General features: G+C 42.8%; 2 protein-coding genes across 6 annotated transcripts in view; both read right to left on the bottom strand.

Annotated features, from left to right (window-relative positions):
- GNG4 (G protein subunit gamma 4) overlaps positions 1–6,509 on the bottom strand; it is a 32,557-nt gene extending 26,048 nt beyond the window's left edge. The window contains exons 1-2 of one of the 3 annotated variants that reach the window (XM_039532527.1): positions 6,215–6,509; positions 5,144–5,291 (exon numbers count right to left, since the gene is read on the bottom strand). The gene's annotated coding sequence lies outside the window, so the exon portion shown is untranslated. Of the gene's footprint in view, positions 1–5,143; positions 5,292–6,020; positions 6,060–6,214 lie in introns of those variants that run through there. The other 2 variants (XM_039532526.1, XM_039532528.1) reach the window with 2 other exon arrangements.
- Positions 6,510–13,170: 6,661 nt separating this feature from the next.
- Positions 13,171–21,708, bottom strand: part of LYST (lysosomal trafficking regulator) — a 159,988-nt gene continuing 151,450 nt past the window's right edge. For all 3 annotated transcript variants that reach the window (XM_039528956.1, XM_039528954.1, XM_039528955.1), the window contains exons 49-53: positions 20,785–20,924; positions 20,500–20,597; positions 18,116–18,272; positions 17,794–17,865; positions 13,171–15,968 (exon numbers count right to left, since the gene is read on the bottom strand). In XM_039528956.1, the coding sequence (XP_039384890.1) occupies positions 15,830–15,968; positions 17,794–17,865; positions 18,116–18,272; positions 20,500–20,597; positions 20,785–20,924 (606 nt within the window). In that variant the 3' untranslated portion in view covers positions 13,171–15,829. The remainder of the gene's footprint in view (positions 15,969–17,793; positions 17,866–18,115; positions 18,273–20,499; positions 20,598–20,784; positions 20,925–21,708) is intronic.

Genomic DNA, 21,708 nt, shown 5'->3' with positions numbered 1-21,708 from the left:
TAGGTTCAAATGGGGGTTTTCTCAGCACATTTAGAACTATGTTGAGGTTCCATGGAGGACTATGTTCCTCGAGAGCTGGAAAAAGGTTTAACAGGCCTTTAATGAACCTTGCAGTAGTTGGGTGAGTGAAGACTGAAAACCCTTCAATGGGGTGGCAGGGTGAAAAGCTGTAAAGGCAGCTAGGTGAACCTAAACTTAACTCAGAGATAATCCGGTGGTTTTCAAATTTTGCAGACTAGAGCATGCTGGAAAAATGAGGCTCAAGGACATATAGCTCAGAGGCAGCACAGAGTCTGAAAAGATTTTCACTTTTTACAGTTAGGTTTTCTTTGTAGTGGATTTTCTACTATTGAACAGTACTGTTTGGAGGTCCGGAGATCAGTCCTTTCCTATGCCAGAGAGGCATTGAGTAGCCACCCACTGAGGTTAAGCGACAAGAGATGGCAGTGAGTCGTGGTTCCTGACTCCCGGGTAAGGAGACCTGCTGTCAGAGGAAAGTGGAGAGGTGGGTTGCAGGGACAGTCAAAGGAGCTCTGGGAACCATATTTGCCTCGGTCATGGTGATGCTATGAGGATGGACATTGACATGGGCGGCGAGTTCTATGGGCCTGTGGTGCCTGGGCACCAGAAATATTCCTGGTGTCCAGGCACCACGGCCCAGCTCCAGCCCTATCTGAGGCAGGTACCAGTCTCTTCCTCGGCCCCACCTTCCGCCACCAGGGCTTCCCCCCCTCTCACATCCCCCGGGCCATTTAAAACAGCCCGGGGCCCCCACTCACCACCAGCAGTGCAGCAGAGCTGAGCGACTTCCTGCCTGCTCACTCCACATGGCTTCCAGTGTCTCCCTGCAGCCCCTGGGCAGGGTGGGTCTGTATCCCACCCCAAGTGCCCCAGTGGCCAGTGGGAAGCTGTGGGAGTAGTGCCTGGGTGTAGCAGCACATGGAGACTCCTGGCCGCCCTGCCTAGGAGCCCCAGGTAAGTGCTGCACTCCCCCCATCTGCTCTCAGAGCCTGCATGCCCCCTCTGGCCCCCAAACTCCCTCCCAGAGCCTGCACCCTCACCCCACTCCAGAGCCTACATCCAAACTCACTCCCAGAGCCTGAACTTCTCATACCCTCCTGCACCCCCAGTCCCTGCCCCAACCTGCACACAGCACCCAAAATCTGTCTCAGAGCTTGCACCCCCCACTCCCTTCCCACACATCCCCACCTGCCCAAAACTCCCTCCCAGAGCCTGCACCCCAGCCCTCTGCACACCCTCCCAGAGCCTGCACCCCCTGCCTGGAGCCTGCACCCAAACTTCATCCCAGAGCCTGCACCCTAGACCCCCCCCCAAACTCCCTCCCAGAGCCCATCTCAGCTGTCCTGCACCCCAATTCCCTGCCCCAGCCCAGGGCCTGCACCCCAGATCTCCTCCCCCACACCCAAACTCCCTCCCAGAGCCTTCGGCAGGTGGGGGGGGGGGGCGCGCAGAGTTTGGGTGGGGTGGGTTCTGGGCACCACCAAAATTTCTACAAACCTGCCACTCCTGGCCATTGATCTCTCCTGTTTCAACTTGTTCAGGACTTTGAGGAGTAAAGGCGTCAGGGGATTCCTGAAGGGATAACTACAGTATCTCCCAGCTAGTTCTAACTGCCACTGGCGCCGACTTTGTCCTTTCCCAGATGGCTGCTTGACCCCCACTCCTCCCCAGGCCCTGTTCCTACTCCACCCTGCCTCTTCCCACCCCCTTCCTTGAACATCCCTGCCCTCACTCCTCCCTCTCCCCTCCTACACCTCCCAGAGCTTCCTGCATGCCACTAAACAGCTGGTCCATAGTGGGAGGGAGGCGCTGGGGGTAGGCACTGATTGATGGGGCCGGCCCTGGGCAGGAGGGACGGGGGGAGGGGGAGGAGCTGATGGGGGGCTGCCGGTGGGTGCTAAGCACTCACCATTTTTCCCCCAGGGGTGCTCCAGCTCCAGAGCACCCATGGAGTTGGCACCTATGCTGACTGCATCCTCCTCTCAACTAGAACCATCAGCACTTCGCACTGGAGGGCATCACAAACAGATCTATTTCCAGAAGACTCAAGATAAGGCAAATCTTCTGGAATACTGCACCGATGAGCTCTCACTTGCAGTCGTGGCCCAAAAATCTGCTCAGGAAGACAGCTACTATGTTCCATAACCCCAGTAAATAAACCATTGATCTCTCGGTGTTCTGCAATATGCATCATTCCATAGTTTTATGGATTCTGTGCACAAGAACTGGGATCTTGCTCCTCCTTGACAATTTACATAACGCATTGCTGTTCTGTTGTCCAACATGGGTCTGACTGAGGAGTCCCAGATATGCTGTAGAAAGCAATGGCAAGTGTAATGGACTGCCTTGAGTTCTAAAATGTTGATATGGAGAGCGATCTCCGGGGGAGTCCCCTTGCCTTGAGCTGTGAAGTTAGTGAAGGTGAGTGCCCCAACCTGGCAGAGAGACAGCTGTGGTGATCTTTGGGGGAGGCGGATTTGAGAGTAGTACTCCCATACAGACCTTTTCGGGTTTTTTCCCCCCGTTGAGGGAGTTGAGGACCTTCTGGGTATCGATACCTGCTTGGACAGATGGTGTTTTTTGGGTGTGTAGACTGTTTAGTCAGGCTTGAAGATAATGGGAGTGTAATCTTGCCAAGGATGGTATGAATTTACAGGCTGCCACATGGCCTGGGAGCTGAAGGTTTGTGGGCTCTGTTATATTGTAGAAATGAGGCTGGGTATCATAGCAAACCTGCCTGTGGGTAAGTATGCTCTGGCAACAGTAGAGTCTAGAGGAGCGCCTGTGAAGTTTGTCCATTTTGCGGGTATGAGCGTAGACTTTCGCATTCAGGCAGAGGCCTAAAGAGCCTAGCTGGATGCTGACTGTCACTCAAGAAATGAGCAACCCTTCAGAAGCTAGTTGGCCAGGCAGGAAAAGAGGATTATCTCCATTTGACCAATATGGGCTGCAACAGCTAAGACAACCTTTGTAAAGATCCTTGGGGCAGTGGAGAGGCTGAAGGGTAGGACACAGTATTGGTAATGGTCCCTACCACAAACAAAACATCTGTGGGAAGAGTGCATGGATATATGAAAATAAGCATCCTGAAGGTCCAGGGAGACAAACCAATCTCCCAATTCCAGAGGGAGAATTACCATTGCAGCTGCGAGAGTTACCATTCTGAACCACTGCGACAGGAGGGTAGGAGGGAGCTGGAGCTGAACTGAATGGAGTAGCCTGTTGAAATCACTTCCAGGATCCATCTGTCCAAGGTGATGAGCTGCCAGGAAGGAATGGACCCATGGGCAGTGCTGACAAAATCTCTGATCAAGAATGCATGGGCACATCCTGAAGTGGAGCACCCATAGGTACAATTACTTGAAGAACAAAATTTCTGGTAGTTGAGAAATGTTAGACAGTCGTTTAGAACTGTGGAAGTTCCAAGATATCAGCATCAGAGTATCCCAATGTTTTCCTTTTTTTAAAATCAGTATCTCCACTCTGCACCCAATTCCTCTCAGTATTTTTAACCTGTACTTTATATAGAGTATACATGTGGATATGCCTTTGCCAGTGCAACCCAGTGTCCAAAAAAAAAATAAAAAAAAAAAAAACTTAGGAATTAAATGAGTTTGTTTTATTTTGTTAGGTACTTGAAGGCTTTCCAGCTTGGGTGATCCATAAATTATTAAAATATTTATTAAAATTTGACACCAGTGTTTTCATCTTAGGCAACTACAACTAGCAGCCTCCAGGAATTCCAGGTTTCTCATGCCCTCTATCAGATTCCACCACCTCTGTTTTCAGAGCATAAGATCTAAAATATGACTGAATTAATCTACCATTTCACAAGTACAAATTCTTATATAATTCACTTAAAATCTCATTCTGACCTTTTTCTATAAACAATTAAAAATGCAAGCACACGGTTTTATTTCATGCTTTCTTATTGTTCAGTACTTCCAATGGTCTCTGGTTTCTGTTCCATAGAAGTTTTTTTTTCCATATTCACATTTCAGCTATTTTCACCTCCTAATTTTATTAGGCTTCCTATTTGTGTGAGTAACATCTGTTCTTTTCCTCTATAATTATGAAAGTTATTTTATTGTAATGTTTTCTATTTATAGCATTTTTTTACATTTTAGTTCCTCTGCATTTTTATTTCATTCCCAACCTTATTTTAGCCTTGCATGTTTCCTATAGGAGAAAAAGATGCTGAACTGGTTTTCTATCCTCTTCTCATTTTTGCTGGAGAAAATGGAACACAAGCATTTATTATTAATTTACTAAAATAAGACAGTAAAAGTACAACCCAGCCCAAAGAGCGGTAACAATGCATCTGCAAAAAGATCCTATTATGTCTACGGGATGCTGCTAGGCTCGGTTAATTAGTGTATGTAAAAGCACCTTGAGACCGTACATTGTAAAGTGCTATTTAAGGGCCCAATTCTGCAGATACAGAAATTTTACTCATGTAAGTTCTATAATTGACTTAACAGGACTGTTTATGTGAGGTAAAGCTACTGACACACCTAAGTATTTTCTAGACTGGACTCTAAGTCACAAATAATAGCCCAGATTGTTGTTTTCTCCCTCCTTCCTTTCTCCACTCACAAGAAGTGACCCTCCTGGCACAAATCCCAGAGCAAAGAGATGGGTTGGACATTACACAGGTCAAGCTGGGGACATAGTGGAAGGAGTGGAAAAGACAGGAGGATCTCGAAAATCACTGGACAAGCCACAGTTTAAGACCGTTCTAGCTTTTCCACAGGATCCAAGTAGCCACCATGGCGAGCATATGCATACATGCCTGGCAGCAAAAGGGCCAACAGAAGCACACTGCCAGGATCCAGAACCAGTGCATTGGCATAGATTCGCTGTGCAGATGACCCTAAACTCCCACAAGGTTTAGATTTGGCTACTCAAGAGGACATCATCTTGTTGTTTTTTTACATTAACATTCAAGAGAAATAAAATTGCTATATGTCCACAAGTTCCCTTTTGTAAACAAATATGAAGAGATTAGGTTATTTCAGACTAATTCCTTTTTCAAGTTTCATTAGCTTGCAATGAGTTGAAGCTAACAAAGGACTACCAGAAGCCCAGAATACTTCTCAGAAAGGAACATTTTCCAAGTTACCTCTTTGAATTTTCTGTTTTAAGTGCATTATCTTAATCAGGTTGCAAAAATGTGGTATAGCTCATAGCACCATGACAATAAATAGCCACCAGCACAGCAGTTTCACAGCAAGAATTCTTCCTCCACGGACATGAGCTTCTCCTGGAGCCTAGCAGAAAGAAAGGCACTTTTCTGTATCTCCACTGGACCAGCTAGGAGAGGCAGTGCAAAGCACACTGAACTAAAGGAGCTGTATGGCATTGGTCCACCGTGGCAAATAACCAGACTTAAAAGGAGAGAATTTATGTGCAATACTTGAGGCTTTTGAGATGGTTACAACAAAACAACAGCCACTAGTTGAGAATGATGGGGCCTCCTGTCCCAACCTACACCCATCTCCCAACAAAATAACAGGACTGCATAAAAATACAAGTTACCTAGTCAATAAAATTCACTGACCATCAAACAAGCTCATTTCTATTGAGCAAAGCAAGTAATTGGAAGCGTGCACTAGACTCCAGGCTGGGATTGACTTGTTTACATGCAACATTTACCGACCTAGGTAGAGAACTGAGAGGGGTGGTGACTAGTCAATTCGCTGTCGCTCACGGTTTTCCAACTCACTATCATAAATAGGCAAAGATTTGGGATCAGCCTCCCACCGCCCATTAAGCCCCCCAAGCCCCGATGCCAAGGTGCGCTCGGAAACGCTTGCAGGAGGCCAGCTGAGCTGACGTAAGATCAGGACACTGGGATGTTTCTGAGAGGCTGGAGGCGGCTTCTGCCAGCGCTTTCTCGTTCGTTAGTGCCAGGGAAGCAGCTGGCTCCTGCGCGGCCGGCATTTTCCACACGCCGGCCCAGCCCCTGGCGGAGCCAGCGGCGAATCGGCCCCGCTCACCTCGGTCGCGCCGGAGACGGGGACCCGCGCCTCACTCGGGCTCCGTCTGCTGCCTCCGGTAACGCTCCCCGCAACCCCCCGGGCACAGCGCGCCGGCCCCGGGCAGGGCACCGGGCACCCCCCGCCCCACGGAGCTCCGCACCCAAGGCCAAGCGGCTGGGCAGGACCGCGCAGCCCCCGCCGCCGCCACTCACCTGCCGGCGCCGCGGAGGCTCGGAGACTGCAGCGCGGCTCACGCCCCAGCGGCCGGGCTCGGGGAGCGGCACATGGCGGGGCGGGCTCCGCGCGCCAGCCAGGGGACCCGCGCGCCCCGCTCAGCCACTCCGGGGGGAGGGGGAGGAGGAGGCGGCGGCTCAGCCCCCCGCAACAGCCCCGACTGGCGAGAGGAGGCGCGCGCGCTGCAGGTCCCTCGGGTGCATCAGAGCCGGCGCGGCGCGAGTCAAATCCCAACGGCCTGGGGCCCCGTGCGCGCGGCCCACGCGCATCCCAGGCGCCTCCTGGGAAAGTCCATTTTATTGGGAGGACGGGGGTTGGGGGAAGAGCACGTGCTGGTTTAGCCCTCTGCGGCCCCTCCCGTTCAGGGAGGTGTTGAGTCCCTACTGCTCAGGGTAGGCTGGACCCCCTCTTCCCTGCCCATCGGGGTGTTTGTGCACACGCGCGCCCTCATTCAGGCACAGGGTGACCAAACAGCAAGTGTGAAAAATTGGGATAGGGGTAATAGGAGCCTATAAAAGAAAAAGACCCAAAAATCAGGACTGGCCCTATAAAATCAGGACATCTGGTCACCCTAGTCAGGCAGGGCATGCACAGAGGTGGGGGTGTGCACATTCAGGCATGGCGTAACTCAAAATCACAGTGCAAGGCCTTTTCACGCCAGCCTGAGTTAACCCATCACCAGGCCCTGAGCAAACACACTGCTCCTGGGCATGTGCAAAGGGTAGGCCAGGGGCTGGAGCACAAGCCCACCCAGCAACAGCAGCTCCTGTCCTGTGGAGCTGGTCCTGCTCCTCACTCCATGTATTGCACCCTAGTGCACAGAGTTGCAGGACTACTCAGGGTTGGGCTAGCATGCCAGGTCACAATGCCTGGGTCCGGGCCCTCAGACAGAAGCTGGTTGCTGTGTCTCAGATGAACATAAGGGGACTTGATCTCAACCCCTCTGCTGCATTTTAGGCCTAGGTACATTCCTCATTTGCCTCTGCGTTAATCCAGCTTCATCCTGCACCCCTCTGGAGCACTGGGAGTGCTTTGGCCTATGCTGTATGCAGAGCACCACGAGCAGCCATCCAGCCACAAGAGACACCAGAAAAGACAAGGCTACGTTGTCATTAAAGTATGTGGCAAAAGTATAGACCTCAAGCAGGAGGTGGGTTTATAGAGTAAGCAAGCCATGAGCTGCCTTGGGAGTGATAGATGTTTAGTGGGACACAGGGTTCACCAACAGAGCAGACTCCTCAAGCAACCAGTGTTACTTCTTGTGTTTAATGGATGCTTCTATACCTATAAATAATTACGTAAAAATCAGGCCCACCAACAGCAATTCCAGACCCCAGGGCAGAACAGTCAATGGGCCCCCTAGAAAGGGATGGCAGAGGTTTGATTTGTGCAGGGAGGGCGGGTGGCAAGCCCCCTGCTGCTGCTGGCCTGGCCTCACCACATGGGCCTGGAGCTGGACCACATGCAGCAGCTGGTACACAAGTCATGGGCACGGTCCACCTGACAATTGGGCAGTGCTGCGCCTGTGCTGGCAGCGAGCTGCCTGCTGTGCTTGCTCTTTCAGCAGGGCCAGGGCTTCCACATGCCTGCCTGGCTGCCTTCGCTGCCACTGGTACCACCCCACACACACCTAGGAGCCCTGTGGGCCGCCCGGGCTATTGCCTCCTTTGCCCTCCACATCGGCAGGCCTGGTAAAAATGGGACCTCTTGTTTCTGGGTGGATTCAGTTAGATCAGCTGACCAAGCTAAAAAGTGGACTTTAGTTGCCTTAGTCTTAAAGGGCCAACATAGCAAGCTGGTGTCTATTCTGGCTGATGCACTAAAAAAGAATTAACTAATTTCCAATTCATGGCCAAATTCTGCCTTATGTAGTACCCCTGCAACAGCACAGAAGAAAATGGAGTTGGATGAGTGTCAGTGAAGTTTTGGAAGTAAGAATGGAAAGAAAGGGACTTTTTTTTCCCCCAGCTATTTCAATTTAAAATATAAGTAATGTTGAAGGGAAAGGGAGAGAATAGGGAAGAGATAACCAACCGAGGAAATGTTCTTCCCTCTAAGTACGGTGACCAGATAGAAACAGAAAATATGGGACAGGGGTGGGAGGTAATAGGCGCCTATATAAGAAAAAGTCTCCAAAAACAGGACTGTCCCTATAAAAATGGGACATCTGGTTACCATACCTGTAAGTCACGTGACCTCTAACTATAAGCATTCACTGTTTCCTAGCTTCCCTTCTTTCACCCCCCACCCTTTGTAATGTGTTGTTGATCCTTTTCAGAGTGCTTCACAGAAACATTCTTACAGCACCTCTGAAATACAGCCCTCTCTCTAGTGTGGAGAGTGACAACAAAATTGCATTCACCCTACAGTACAGTAATAGGAGAGGAGAAATTTAGGCCAATGCACTAATGGCAAACCCTTACAAAAATGCTGTGGAATAGTTTATGATCACATGGAATAGACAAAGTAATCTTTTAAACAAACAAACAAACGCACGCTATTAGGAAGTCTTGGTTCCAGGGAGTCCAGGAACTGTGAGGCTGTATTTTCAGCCAAACCCAACCATCTTGACTATATTTTTTCCCCAAGCATTGTAAGTAAACTTTAGTTTTACACACATTACTATGGGAACTGAAAAATGTTGCAGACACTTCAGTTTGATTTCCAGTGCTTTTACAATTCTCTCCTGGCCTCGTCCTGGCAGCTTCACCCTCACCCAGCAAATGCATCTGAATTCTGAGTTACTGCTGCACCTTCCTAAGTAGCTTTTGTGATGTAAACACTCGTGCCCTTGTAACTGGATTGAGATTACTAGTTACACACAACATGGGTTATTTTAAAACAGCCACTGATCAGTGACCTGGGTTTGAACCAATGACTCAAAAGTTACTGGTTTCTGAAACACATATCAAGCCCCAATATAATTATATTTTACCAGTCCACCCATCGTGGCTTCTCTCTTCTTCCCCTGTTGTTCTTGCCTTGAAGGTCACCCTCTAAGGGGGTCGGCACCCACCTCTCTTGAGCACCCCCTGTGGTTGGGTGTGTCCACAGTCTTTAAACCAGTCTATCCCCGGTATGGGGCCATGTCCCCAGAGCTTCCTCCCTGGAGACACTATCTTCCTACAGCCTTCCCAAGGCTCAGTCCCTACTTAGTCCTCGCAGCCAGCCAGGAGCTAATTCATTACTCCCCCAGTCCCTGCTAGCAAACTGTCTTTGGCTCAGTCCTAGCAGCCAGCCAGGAGCCTCTTGCTCCCCCAGTCCCTGCCCCCCACTTAGCTGTCAGTTATGCTGCAGTTCCCTCAGCCAGGCATGCAGTCCTTTCTTCTCTAGCTGCAAGCAGCAACTAACTGTGGCTCTGTCCTCTGTTCCGCAGCTCCTTTTATATGGGCCTCCTGAGCTCTGATTGGCTGCTTCGTCTGCAACCACTCTAGCCTGCTTAGGAGACATCACCACTGCTCCTTACCTTGAGTGAGTGTGACAGGACTCTGAGGCCTCCAGCAGGGAGCCTCTGGGCCTAGTCCATTCCCAATCCCCTTGTCAAAAATAGACTATAGGGTGAACATTAATGGCTCTTAGGAAACAGAGCTACAGGCAAGTCGCATCTTAGGCACATTTAACATGCACGAATTCAGCTTTGCGCAGTTGGCAAAAATGGAAAAAAAGAATAATATAAAAACTGCATCTGTAGTGCAGGCGATTCCGCCCGCCATTCACCTCAATGGAGTGTTTCACTATACATGGTTTTCGCTTTACGCACTAACCGCGGAACGGAACTCCCACGTAAGATGAGACTTATCTGTATTAGGGAAATCTTGCCCAAGATGAAATGCCATAACGGGAATTAAGCTTTGAGGAAAAGGGATGGATTAGCATTGACCTAGTAGATAATTTAATATAGCAAATGAAGAATGAAGCACAAAGGTCAGTGACATTTAAGAGACCATTAACATCTGTGGAAAAAAAAAAGACAGTGTCCTAAGTAGTAATAGTCAAATGGCAGGTGGTTCTGGGACAGTGCTTTCGTTTAATTCTGTCCTTAAAACAGGGCTATAATTCAACATGCTCATGTGTACTTTTGCTAAGGAAAAGAGAGCAGGGTAATTATGCCCTATTTTCAAGGATATTCTGAAATGACAACATACTGGAGCATACCTTATGCTTCTATAGGCATTTTCAAGTAATACAGCATCTTGTAAACATTATTTTGGCTCCTTGCTACTGTAGAACTATATTACAGCATGGAAACACATGACAATTTATTTTCTACTTTAGGGTTTGTCTTTGCCTGTACAAACCACTAAATACCACTATCTTTGTTATTATTTTTAAACAGCAAAGCAATTCATCCTCATTAGGGAACAGTCAATAAGAAATCTGTTTTTAAATTATAAAAATGACAAAGCTTGAAACTACCATATTTTAAAAATGTTATAGTTCAGAAATGAACTACTTTCAAAGTCTTTCTCCAAGCAAAAGTATTTATGCCAAGTTTCAGTCCAGCCTTATTTACTGAAAAAAGAATGACTCGCTGAAAATAGGGTCACCATCTTTCACATGGACAAAGACCAAAAAACTATGCCTATGATCCTGTCCACCGAACTACATACCATCTTTTCTAATGGAATTGTAATGTGTACATTGCATTTTGAATTCACTGTAGTAGCAGCTCTAATTAAGAGCATAAAAACAGCCATACTGGCTCAGACCTATGGGTCCCTCTAGCTCAGTATCCTCTCTGCCAACGGTACTTGAGCCAGATCCTTCTGAGGGAATAAACAGAACAGGGCAATTATTGAGTGATCGATCCTGTCCTCCAGTCCCAGCTTCTGGTAGTCTGAAGTTTGGGGACACCTAGAGCATGGGGTTGTGTCCCTGATCATTTTGGCTAGCGTCCTTTGTGAACTTAGTGAATTCATTTTTTAACACAGTTCCACTTCTGGCCTTCACAGCATCACATGGTGTACAGTCAACCTGTGCCAGGGGAAGTTATACTTCCTGGAGTGGGTTTTAAGCCTGCTGCCTCTTAATTTAATTGGGTGCCCCTGGTTCTTGTGTTGTATAAAGGGGTTAATACAACTTTCCTATTCACTTTCTCCACACCATTTGTGATTTTATAGACTTGTATCACATCTCCTTTCAGTCATCTCTTTTCTAAACTGAACAGTCCCAAGTCCCAGTCTTTTAAATTTCTCCTCATACGAAAGCTGTTCCATACTCCTAATCATTTTTGTCACCCTTCTTTGCACCTTTTCCAATGCTAATATATCTTGTTTGAGATGGGGAACCAGAACTGTATACTGGATTTATATAGAAGCATTATATTTTCTGTCTTATTATTTATCCCTTTAACAGTTCCTAACATTAGCTTTTTTGACTGCTATTGCACATTGAGCAGATGTTCTTGGAGAAGCATCCACAAGGACTTCAAGCTCTCTTGAGTGGTAACAGCTAATTTAGACCCCATCATTTTGTATGTGTAGCTGGGATTATGTTTCCAACATGCATACTTTGCACTTACCAACTTTGAAGTTCATCTGCTGTTTTGTTGCCTACTGACTAATTTTTTGAAAGATCAATTTGTAAATCTTTGTAGTCAGCTTTGGACATAGCTATCTTGTATAATTTTCTATCGTCTGGAAATTTTGCCACCTCACTGTTCAACATATTCATAAATGATCTGGAAAAGGGGGGTGAATAGCACAGGTCTCAGTACAGCTCCTTCAGGGACGCTGGTATTTACCAATTTCCTTGGTGAAAACTTACCATTTCTACCATTTAACCACTTACTGATCCGTGAGAGGACCTTCTCTCTTATCCCATGACCGCTTACTTTACTTAAGAGCCTGTGGTGAGGGACCTTGTCAAAGCTTCCTAAAGGGAAGTTATGCCTCACCAATCTATTAGAATTCTTTGGGAGTGTTAACAAGCATGTGGACTAGATTACTCTTGTCCACATGCTTGTTAACACTCCCAAAGAATTCTAATAGATTGGTGAGGCATGACTTCCCTTTACAAAAACCGTGTACTCTTCCAACATATCGTATTCATCAGTGTCTAATAATTCTGTTCTTTACTATAGTTTTTCAACCAATTTGTCTGGTACTGAAGTCAGGCTTACCAGCTTGCAATTGCCAGGATTGCCTCTTGACCCTTTTAAAAAAATTGGCATTACATTAGCTATCCTCCGGTTAAACTACTTAGTACAGGAGATGCCTATTGGACTCTACCATCATAAATCCTTAACAGGAAGATAAGCTCATCTGTTTGCAGAATTATGTATTGTAAGTAGTAAATCTCATGGTCTTTCTGTCCATTTTAAAAAGAATCTTTCACAAATAGTCTATCTACAAATCTACCACAGGAAGTCTTCTGATTGGTACAACTAAGAAGTTAGAAGGGGAAGAATAGCCTTCTTGCTGTTGATTGCTAAGAAGGGACCCATTGCTCTTCTCCAGACTGTTTCCCAGGAGTTTCCATATCAGAGCAAGTGGGTGGCTATTCAGTGGTGGTCCGGTGGGGGGGATAGTAGTGAGATCCTGAGATCCTCACTGAGGCAAAATATTCGTCAACTTGAGTGGGATTTTTGGCTGAGTAAAAGACTAAGGGCCTCAGGATCTGGGCCAATGTCATTATGTCCTTACTAAGCACCCATAAAAGTTTGATTTTAAATTAAAGTCTTCATTTAAGGAAAGGACTCAAATCCTATAAACAGATCTACATCTGCCAACCCTTGCTCTGTAATGGAGGAGTCTAACTACAATAGGATTCCACGTGGGAGGAAGGATCTGCATGTATGGATTTGTTTGCAGGACTGCAATTCCGTTGAAGCCTCTGCCCTTACCAGCAATAGTTGAACCATCTGTTGTTGCTACACAAGTCAAAAATTATTGGACATATTTAATATCTGTAGGTGCTTAAGTAATGGCATGAAAACAGCTCAGTTCATTTTATTTCCAGTTGAAAGTGCTATGGATTTTACTGTGAAAATAAAGAAAGGACATAACATGGGAAAATGAGAGCTGGTACATATGAGAACCAAGAAGAACTGAATTGAAGTAGGTTGAAAAACAGTGGCTTATATAGAAAAGTATTTTCATGTTGCAGATTGTCTACACAGCAGTGTTCATACATGGTCATAGCTATACAGAAAAATCTCTCTCCCTTGGGGAATTTACAATCTAAATAAGACAAAACAGCAAGTGATCAGATTAGGAGCAACTGGAGGGAAAGTGGTTACAAAAACAAATAATGGACCAATTCTGCCCTCATTCACATCCAGGTAACCCTATTGCCTTTAGTGTGGGGTTGCCTACATGTAAGAGGGGGCAGAATTTAGCCCTGTAAGTGGTTCTGTGGTGAATGTAATTTGTTCATTTTACTTTTTAAAGAGAGAAGGTTAAGGTACAGGAACAGCCGCAAATGGCACTGGAGAAGTGAACAATGGAATGCCAACTGAAAAGAGTTGATAGACCACACCCAAAAAACTGCTATAGGTATTGCATAAACAGCCTTTTATCTGTATTTGTATCAAATTAATGATTTATTACCCAACACCACAGGTGGCAGTGTTTACAAAGACAGTGCAACATGTGATTATTTACAGGAATTTTCAGCCTGACATGCACATACACTATCATGAGGTGTTTTAATATTTTCAAAACGTTATCAAGCTGAATAAATATTCCCTGCCCCAAAAGTTCATTTGTTTTACATAAAAATATAATATTGCACTTTTTACAAGAACAGCTATTTTGCATATCTGAGATTTATAACAAATGGAATGCTGCTTTTTAAAAATAAGACTCCATGAGCAACATCCCATATTTAAATTGGGGAGCAAGTAAAAGCCTCCAAAACAAAAAAGTTTTAAATGAAGCATATCACTTTAACATGAACCAAAAAGCTTCTCCGTTTGTATTTGGAGTATGAAAAACATGATTAAAGCCAGCTTGTAAAATGTACCTGCAATATATGCATTTAAAAAATTTAAATTCATACAGTATGCAGCCATTTGCTTATTCTTCACTGGTCCAAGAGATCTATTTTCAGAATATGAACTGTGAGAAGATCCTTGTACTTAATCTATAAAGTTTTTTGAAAATCTAGACATTAAAAGATGTACACTTGGAATTTTCACAATAAATGCACAGATTGTGTGTATATTATGATTTGCCGGTATCTATACATATTTTGTCTTTATCACCAGGTGACAAATTATAGATCTTACAGTACAGTGTTTTGCAGGAGGATAAATACATGCAATGAGTAAAAATATAGCCATTAAAATCTATATGGTAGAAGTGGAATGTGTAAGTGATTTAAAGGAAAAAAATAGGTTTAAACTACGTAATGGGTTTCTGTGGCATTCTTGGGTTGTAACTTTTTTCCCCTAATGGAGGAATATGTAATTATGCTCAGCTGATATTGGCTTTCCGAATATTTAAGTTATTGAGTGTGTCAGTCCTGTGTGGAGGATGCCACAAAAAATTCATCTTCAAATTCTATTGAGAGATTGTGAAGTATTCACTTCTGACCTGAATGCATGTTCCTTTTTCAAAGATTAGCACCTAGGAATAAGTATCATATTTGCACTGTGTGTGTAAACTTTTCTGAATGATCTGACATATGATGAACACTGATTAGTCAAGCAGTTATGGTCTTAAATACATGTAAAATGTTTGAACAACTCTCACATGGCACTAAATGGGAGCAGATGATATCTGCACTGTTTTCTTTGTATTTTTGAACTCTGAAATGTATGCTAAATATATTCTGCCACTTAGATTCATAACTAACTAACTAGTGTTATGCATTTGTGCAATTTACAGTTAAATGAAAAAACTTGTTTAACTATTGCTTCATGATGCCATGAGGTGTCTGGTTGTTATTAAAACACAGACACATTGGTTTCTGTCTGCTATAGGACTATTGTCTTTTCAGCTCTCATAGGACAATTAGCAAAAAAACTATGGAATATCAGGGAATAATAGAAGTTCAGTTTTTAGTATTATGATACACCATAAAATGGTTGGTGCACAAAGCACCTATTGAGTTATTTGCTTCTCCAAAAAAGCAGTTTGGAATCCTCCATGTTTAAATTTTTGGGGTACTAATGCTAGAGCCAATTGGACTGTACTGACTGATCAGATACACACATTGTCAATCTTCTTATAAATATTTGAGAAATTTGTAATGCCATTGGTACTTTACAACACAAAGAATAAAAGGGAAAAAGTCACCACTAGTGATTCAAGATTTGGAATACTTGTGTTCAAGAAATTATTTTAAAAAATACTATTACATTTTACACTGCAGCATTTCAGCTTGTTGGTTAGAGCATTTGTGTGCCACGTTGCTTGTATCAGAGTATATAAAACCAGAACATCCTTGTAACCTTGATATGGTCTAAAATTTGGGGCATGCATATACACATTTTACAATAACCTCAGATTGAAGTATGCTTTCATCAACTCACTTGTTTTAAAGAAGTTCAATACATTTCAAAATCCAGTTAAACAACAGAGGTTCTATGATCTACTCTGGATTTAAAGTGCTTCAGAGATATGGTGATTTAGCAGCATGAAGAGTCATCAGCCAGCTGCATAGCTGCTAAGGAATGAGTAGAACATGGGTAATTTCAAGCGCTGCTGGTCCTTGCGACACCAAGCTATAACAGTTCCTTCACTATTTGCTGTGTACAAGTGATGACCGTCACAGGAAAATGTAAGGCTGAAAACAACAAAAATCTAATTTTTATATCATATTTAGCAAATTATACTATTCAACTGAAAATACTAGAGGAGATACTTTTTAAAAAAAGACAAGTACAGCATAACTGCAACCAACACAAAAATCAGTAGCTTGCCTTCAGTGAGGCAAGTTCCTATGAATGCATAATTCTAGTGCTGTGTGCACATGTGGGCATGGGCAATACCTGCCTATTCAAACTGCAATTCAAGGTGTCAGTTACAAACTTTACTGCCATAAATTTAACTTAATGCCCAATCTATTTGTTTTTCTCTTTGTCACTTCAAATACAATCTGCTGTGCTGCTCCTGCTGTCATTTCCTGGGTGGAACTCTGTCTGGCAGAGGGTGTTGACAGTGCAGGGTCTATGCCCCTGAAACCTGCTCTCAGGTGGATGGCCAGAACCAGAATCTGCCAAATTTCATGGGATAAGTTTGTTTTGTTTTTTAAGGCAGGCATTTCCTGATTTTACCACCACAGCAAGTAAATCCACCAGTTCTTGCTAATTGTTTTATTTCAAGAGACTTAAAAAACCAGAAACTTGTACAAAAGTTCTTGTTTCTAATTACTGTGAGGTGCTGCTGAGGTGATGGTTGGTACACATTAAATTAAGAATGACGCTGAGATCACAGGATAAACCTGAGACCCCATTACAAATGTGAAGAGAATTATGTATCTATGCAAAGCTGTCAGGTGGGAGTTCACTTCCAGCCATGCGCACACACACACACATTCAGAATCCCTAATTACACATTTGTACTGCAGAACCCAAGTGTTTAGTTTGCTGTATTTACTGCAATTTGAAGAACTCATTGTGGGTAGCAATGCCTCTCCTGCTCTTTTAGTATCCTAACACAACTAATGTCAAAATCATTTTCCTCTCTATTTAAAAAGTAATTTTCTGGATTAACCACAACCAGTTTCTAAATAAATATAATTGATACCGCATCCCAATTTAAAAAAAAGAATTTCTGCCGCTTAGAAGAGCAAGTCAGTATTTCAGAAACCACTATTACCAGGGTGTGGTAACAGTGGTAAGTGTTGGCTTTAAACAGTGATCACTGTAATATGTTTTAAAATGTTGCTTCAGTAATGGACACAAATATAAATTCTTGTAATAAAATTTGTTACTGTGTTACTATTTAATAATTATGAAATTTAGGGCATGATCCTGCAAGTCCTTCATGCAAGGAAATTCCCATTGAGAGCATCCTTTAGTGGAAGTTTGGGCCCCAATTCCGCAAACCACTTCAGCATGAGCATAGCTCTTACATAACTGATCAATGAGACTCTTCATGTGTGCAAAATTACACAGGTGCTTAACTGTTTGCAGGATCTGGGCTTTTTTGTGCCAGCTAGGGGGAAGGGTGAGGCAGAAACGCACAGCAACAAAATAAAGCCACACAAGTCATTTACTACTGAAGTTCATCCTCTAACCATTTAAAATCTGCTTAATTGAAAGTAAAAAGATAACTTGTCAAATTAGGAATTATAATATGAAAATCCTGGGGAAAAATATGAACTTTGTTTTAAAAGACAAATGAGCAAGCATTGTTCAGTCCACAGGGGAATCCTTCAAGTTTCGGTCTGTGTTTATCTCATCATGCTAACAGCTGAGAATAGTTATTACTGTCATGTTACAATGTATTTGTGCTCATTTTATTTTCATGGGGAACAAGTAGGATTCTGTGCCTGTTTTCAGATAGGTTTTGTTCATCCACTTCCCCCATTTGTCAGTGTCTTCAAAAGTTAAGATTTATTTTTAAAGGGAACTTGAATTCTTTTTATGCAACAATTTTTTTTTTACCTTACTATAGGTTTATTTGATTTAGGAAATGTAATTTCCCGCACAGGTTTCAAGTCCCAAGTACTCCACAGCCTGAAAGAAAGAAAAAAATAATTTTCTCCATATTCTACTTAACCTAAATATTTATGGATAAATACAAGTTTAATTTTAGAAACTGCAAACAGTTGAACAGCTAGTTCAACTTTTTGTAAAAGCAGAATATTAGCATAATTTTAAAACTGCATACAGTCTCAAAACAAAAACAAACATTGATTTTATGTTTTTATAAGTGTTTATCAGCAAAATACATTAAGAACTTAAGGAGAAGAGTGTATGCTCTTACCTTACAACCCCATTTTCTAACCCCCCTGCAATAACATTGATGGACACTCCTTCCGGCTGGTTAGAGAAAGCAACAGAGCATATGATTTCCCTGCAGTGAACATGTCCTACAAGATCACCATTTACTGTCCAAAGTCTCAGATCACTGCCCCCTCCAACTGTAATACAAAGTAAACCACGAACATTACAAGATAATCTAGACTATTTGAATAGCCTATGTCATTTAGCTTTCAAGCCCACATCAGCAAGAGATCAGTGTAGTAAAGATTAAAACTGATTCAGATCAGAAAGCTGTACAAATACTGTACCATAATTATTTTCTCTTTTTACCATATTATTTGTATAGGCAAACCCCCACAAAATTAATATGATTTATAATATAAGCCCTAGCACTTTAGCAGTAAGGAAGCTATATAAACATTCTACTAACCAATATGACTTTTTGAAAATGCTAGTTTTCATATTAGCAGGTCACAGTAAACACTGTAATCTCTCTCTCTCTCTCTCTCTCTCTCTGTTTACCTCAGTCTGCTAATGTGTTCACACTAAAACTGCCTTGTCTTTACTAGGATTCTACCTCTTGTTAATTGCCCTACATTAGCTAACACAAGGTAAGAACACACCACTTTTTCCTAGTGAAGACAAGGCCTGAGAGTGGTAGAGATAAAGGAGACGAATATCTCAGGCTATGTCTACACTGCACACCTTACAACGGTGCAGTTGTGCCACTACAGCCGCATCATTGTAAGGCATGTAGCGAAGCCGCTCTTTATAATGAGAGAGCTCTCCCATAGACAAAATAAAACCACCCACAATGAAAAGTGGTAGCTTCGTCGACGGGAGAGTGGCTCCCGCCAACAAAGTGCTGTCCACACCGGTGCTTTTTGTTGTTAAAACTTTTGTCATTTGGGGTGTGTTTTTTTCACACCCCTGAGCGACAAAAGTATTAACAACTAAAGTAAAGTGTAGACAAAGCCTCAGATTCAGTCTCGGACCTGCCCCTGGAATGCTAAGCCCATGTATTGTGTTTCTGTAATTGCCAGAGATCCTAACCTTCAATCATCATTAATATAATAACCGACTTGTGCTATCTTGCAAGATTTTTATTTACAGCACTGATTTTGAAAGGCTAGAATGGTATTTGATCCATCTCACTCTACATGGGAATACAGTAAGGAAGGAAGAATGAAAGCAGCTTCCTGAAGAGACCTTAGAAGCTTCTCCTTCATAGTACGAGTTCAGCATTGAGAACCAAGACATTATATATAGAGGACTAGACCCAAACATTGGAAATAAAGTGAATGTTGGGACAACAAACTGTTTGGTGCCATATGGATTATAAAATTAATCCTTTTATCTTACCTACCTCCAGTGATGAGGGAGAAAATTAGATGCAGACGAAAAAAAATTAAAAAAAAAAAAAAAAAAAAAAAAAAAAAGAGGCGTGTTGTCCAAATGACGGCCTCAAACTAACATTAACTACACAAGATAGAAAAAAGTAATAAAAGGTCATGAGTGCTGTTCTGTGTGCCTCCTCTTACATAAACAAATATAGTGCTGTTGCGTGTGTATACAATAAGTGTGAAATCATCATGCACCTTAAGCTACTTCTAACTGCCCATGTGAAAATTTGACCTAATATCCAAATACATGATTGGGGATGTGTGAGGAGGAAAAACAATTAAGAAAAAGCTGTTTTGTGCCATTTGGCTGCTGAGTCAGGGACTTCCTGGGAAAACTCATTGCAGGGTTCCAAACTCCCTCGAGTTCTGCATTAACAACAAATGCCTACACTTTCTTCTGGAGGTTTTTTCCCTTAAAAACACCAAACAAAAAAACAGACTACTCTACATAATTTTTCTGGTTCCAGTCACAGCAAGACCACACATGCTTTTCCTGTTTGCTTTGAGTCACTAGGTAATGAACTCTTTGTTAATATAGCATATGTGGTGCCTCAATATAGTGCATATATCAAGGGACATCTGAATGCTCCAACAAGACTGTAGTTTTAGCAAATGTAATTTTGCTTTGTAGAAGTAAAACTCCTTAGGAGGATACAGTATCTTGGAAAACAAATCACTGCTATCATGAAAGTAATTAACTTAATAGAATTTGAATCTCTCAGGACTCAAACTTTCAAATCTTTAAAAAAAAATCAAAATATTACACATGCAGTCCTGTCAATCACTTACACCTGCATATTTGTAACTACAAAAAAGATATAGACATCATACTGTGTATAGAAATAAGAAGTTACTGAGTTGATCAGTTGGCTGCTCAAATGATTCAAGTCACATGACAAACCATTGCACCGGTAAAGTTGGTTCATCTTTAAATCTGGTCTATAAATGTGGATAGGTTATTCATTCATGATACCATACATACCTGAATCACAAACTGTTGCAATATCACCTGTCATTTCACTAGCAGAGACTGCTGTCACAGGACTCTTGTGTCCAGCAAGACTTTGGACATAGCACAGCCTACAAAGAATAAAAGATCTCTAAATAACCCGCAGTTTAGCTTCAGGAAACTAAAACCGAGTTTTGGTTTCACACAAGATTAAAATACTTGGAAAGTAATAATCTGAAATGATTATTTTACACTAAGATTTTTAAAACAGTTAGAAAGTAAGCATTTTCAGGCTAGCCAAGGAAATTATATTTGTACCTATTCAAATCCCAGATGATGCAGGTTCCATCCTTGCTTACACTTATCATTATACTATATGGTTTGCAGACAAATAAGCTGGTTATCTCTGCTGTGTGACCATATAGATGTACTTGAGATTCCATTTCTATCTCAGAATGCTGAAAAATAACGATATTAAAAGGAGACCTGAATTATTAAACACATCAACTTATTATTTATTTTGGAGGTGTGGCTTCCATTGTTTTCAATTGGATCAATATGTATAGATCTTAGGGAATGAACTGGCACCCCATGATTAAATGCTTCATATCTTCAGTTCAGATGCTTTTTGTAGGACTTTTAAAGATGCAAACACATTGCTGACATGAGTATTTGGAGTAAGACATTAACTGTGAAAGGCACTATATTCTCCCACTTCTCACATACACAAGCTTTGAGAAGAAGTCGTGTGGCTGGCTGTTTTCCAAACTCATGTTATGTCAGTAGCTCAAATAGAGTTGGCAGCTAGATCTCCATATTTCAGTTTGACTGGCTGGAGAGGAAATATTGGGGGTTGAGGAACAGTCAATGGCAATGACCAGCACTTTTTTTAAAAGTTAGCAAAAACCTCAAGATACTGGGAACATATTAAGCCAGTGCTAAGTCCTTAACTTAGCTTAACTAGGGGCTTAACTAGGTGTTAAATAGGTGTGAAATGTGAAGTTTCGCTCTAATACAGAAATTGTCAAAAATTAAATGCCAAACAGAAGATGAAACTGCTAAGCATAAGTGCTAGTTCTTGTGTTTTATTTCATTGCAATTCCTCAGACTTTTTTTTTAAAACATCCTCTAAATTAGAAGAGTTTCTTAATCAGAATGATAATTGCCCAATTAAAAGAAGTCCAGTGTACAAGGAGATTGGAATAATGTTTATACAAGAAAGGTAAAAAAGTCTCTCTGCTA

Source organism: Mauremys reevesii, linkage group 3 (genome assembly GCF_016161935.1).
Source record: "Mauremys reevesii isolate NIE-2019 linkage group 3, ASM1616193v1, whole genome shotgun sequence".
Lineage (NCBI taxonomy): Eukaryota > Metazoa > Chordata > Testudines > Geoemydidae > Mauremys > Mauremys reevesii.
The sequence above is the reverse complement of the archived record's forward strand: the minus strand, read 5'-3'. Positions and strand labels throughout refer to the sequence as shown.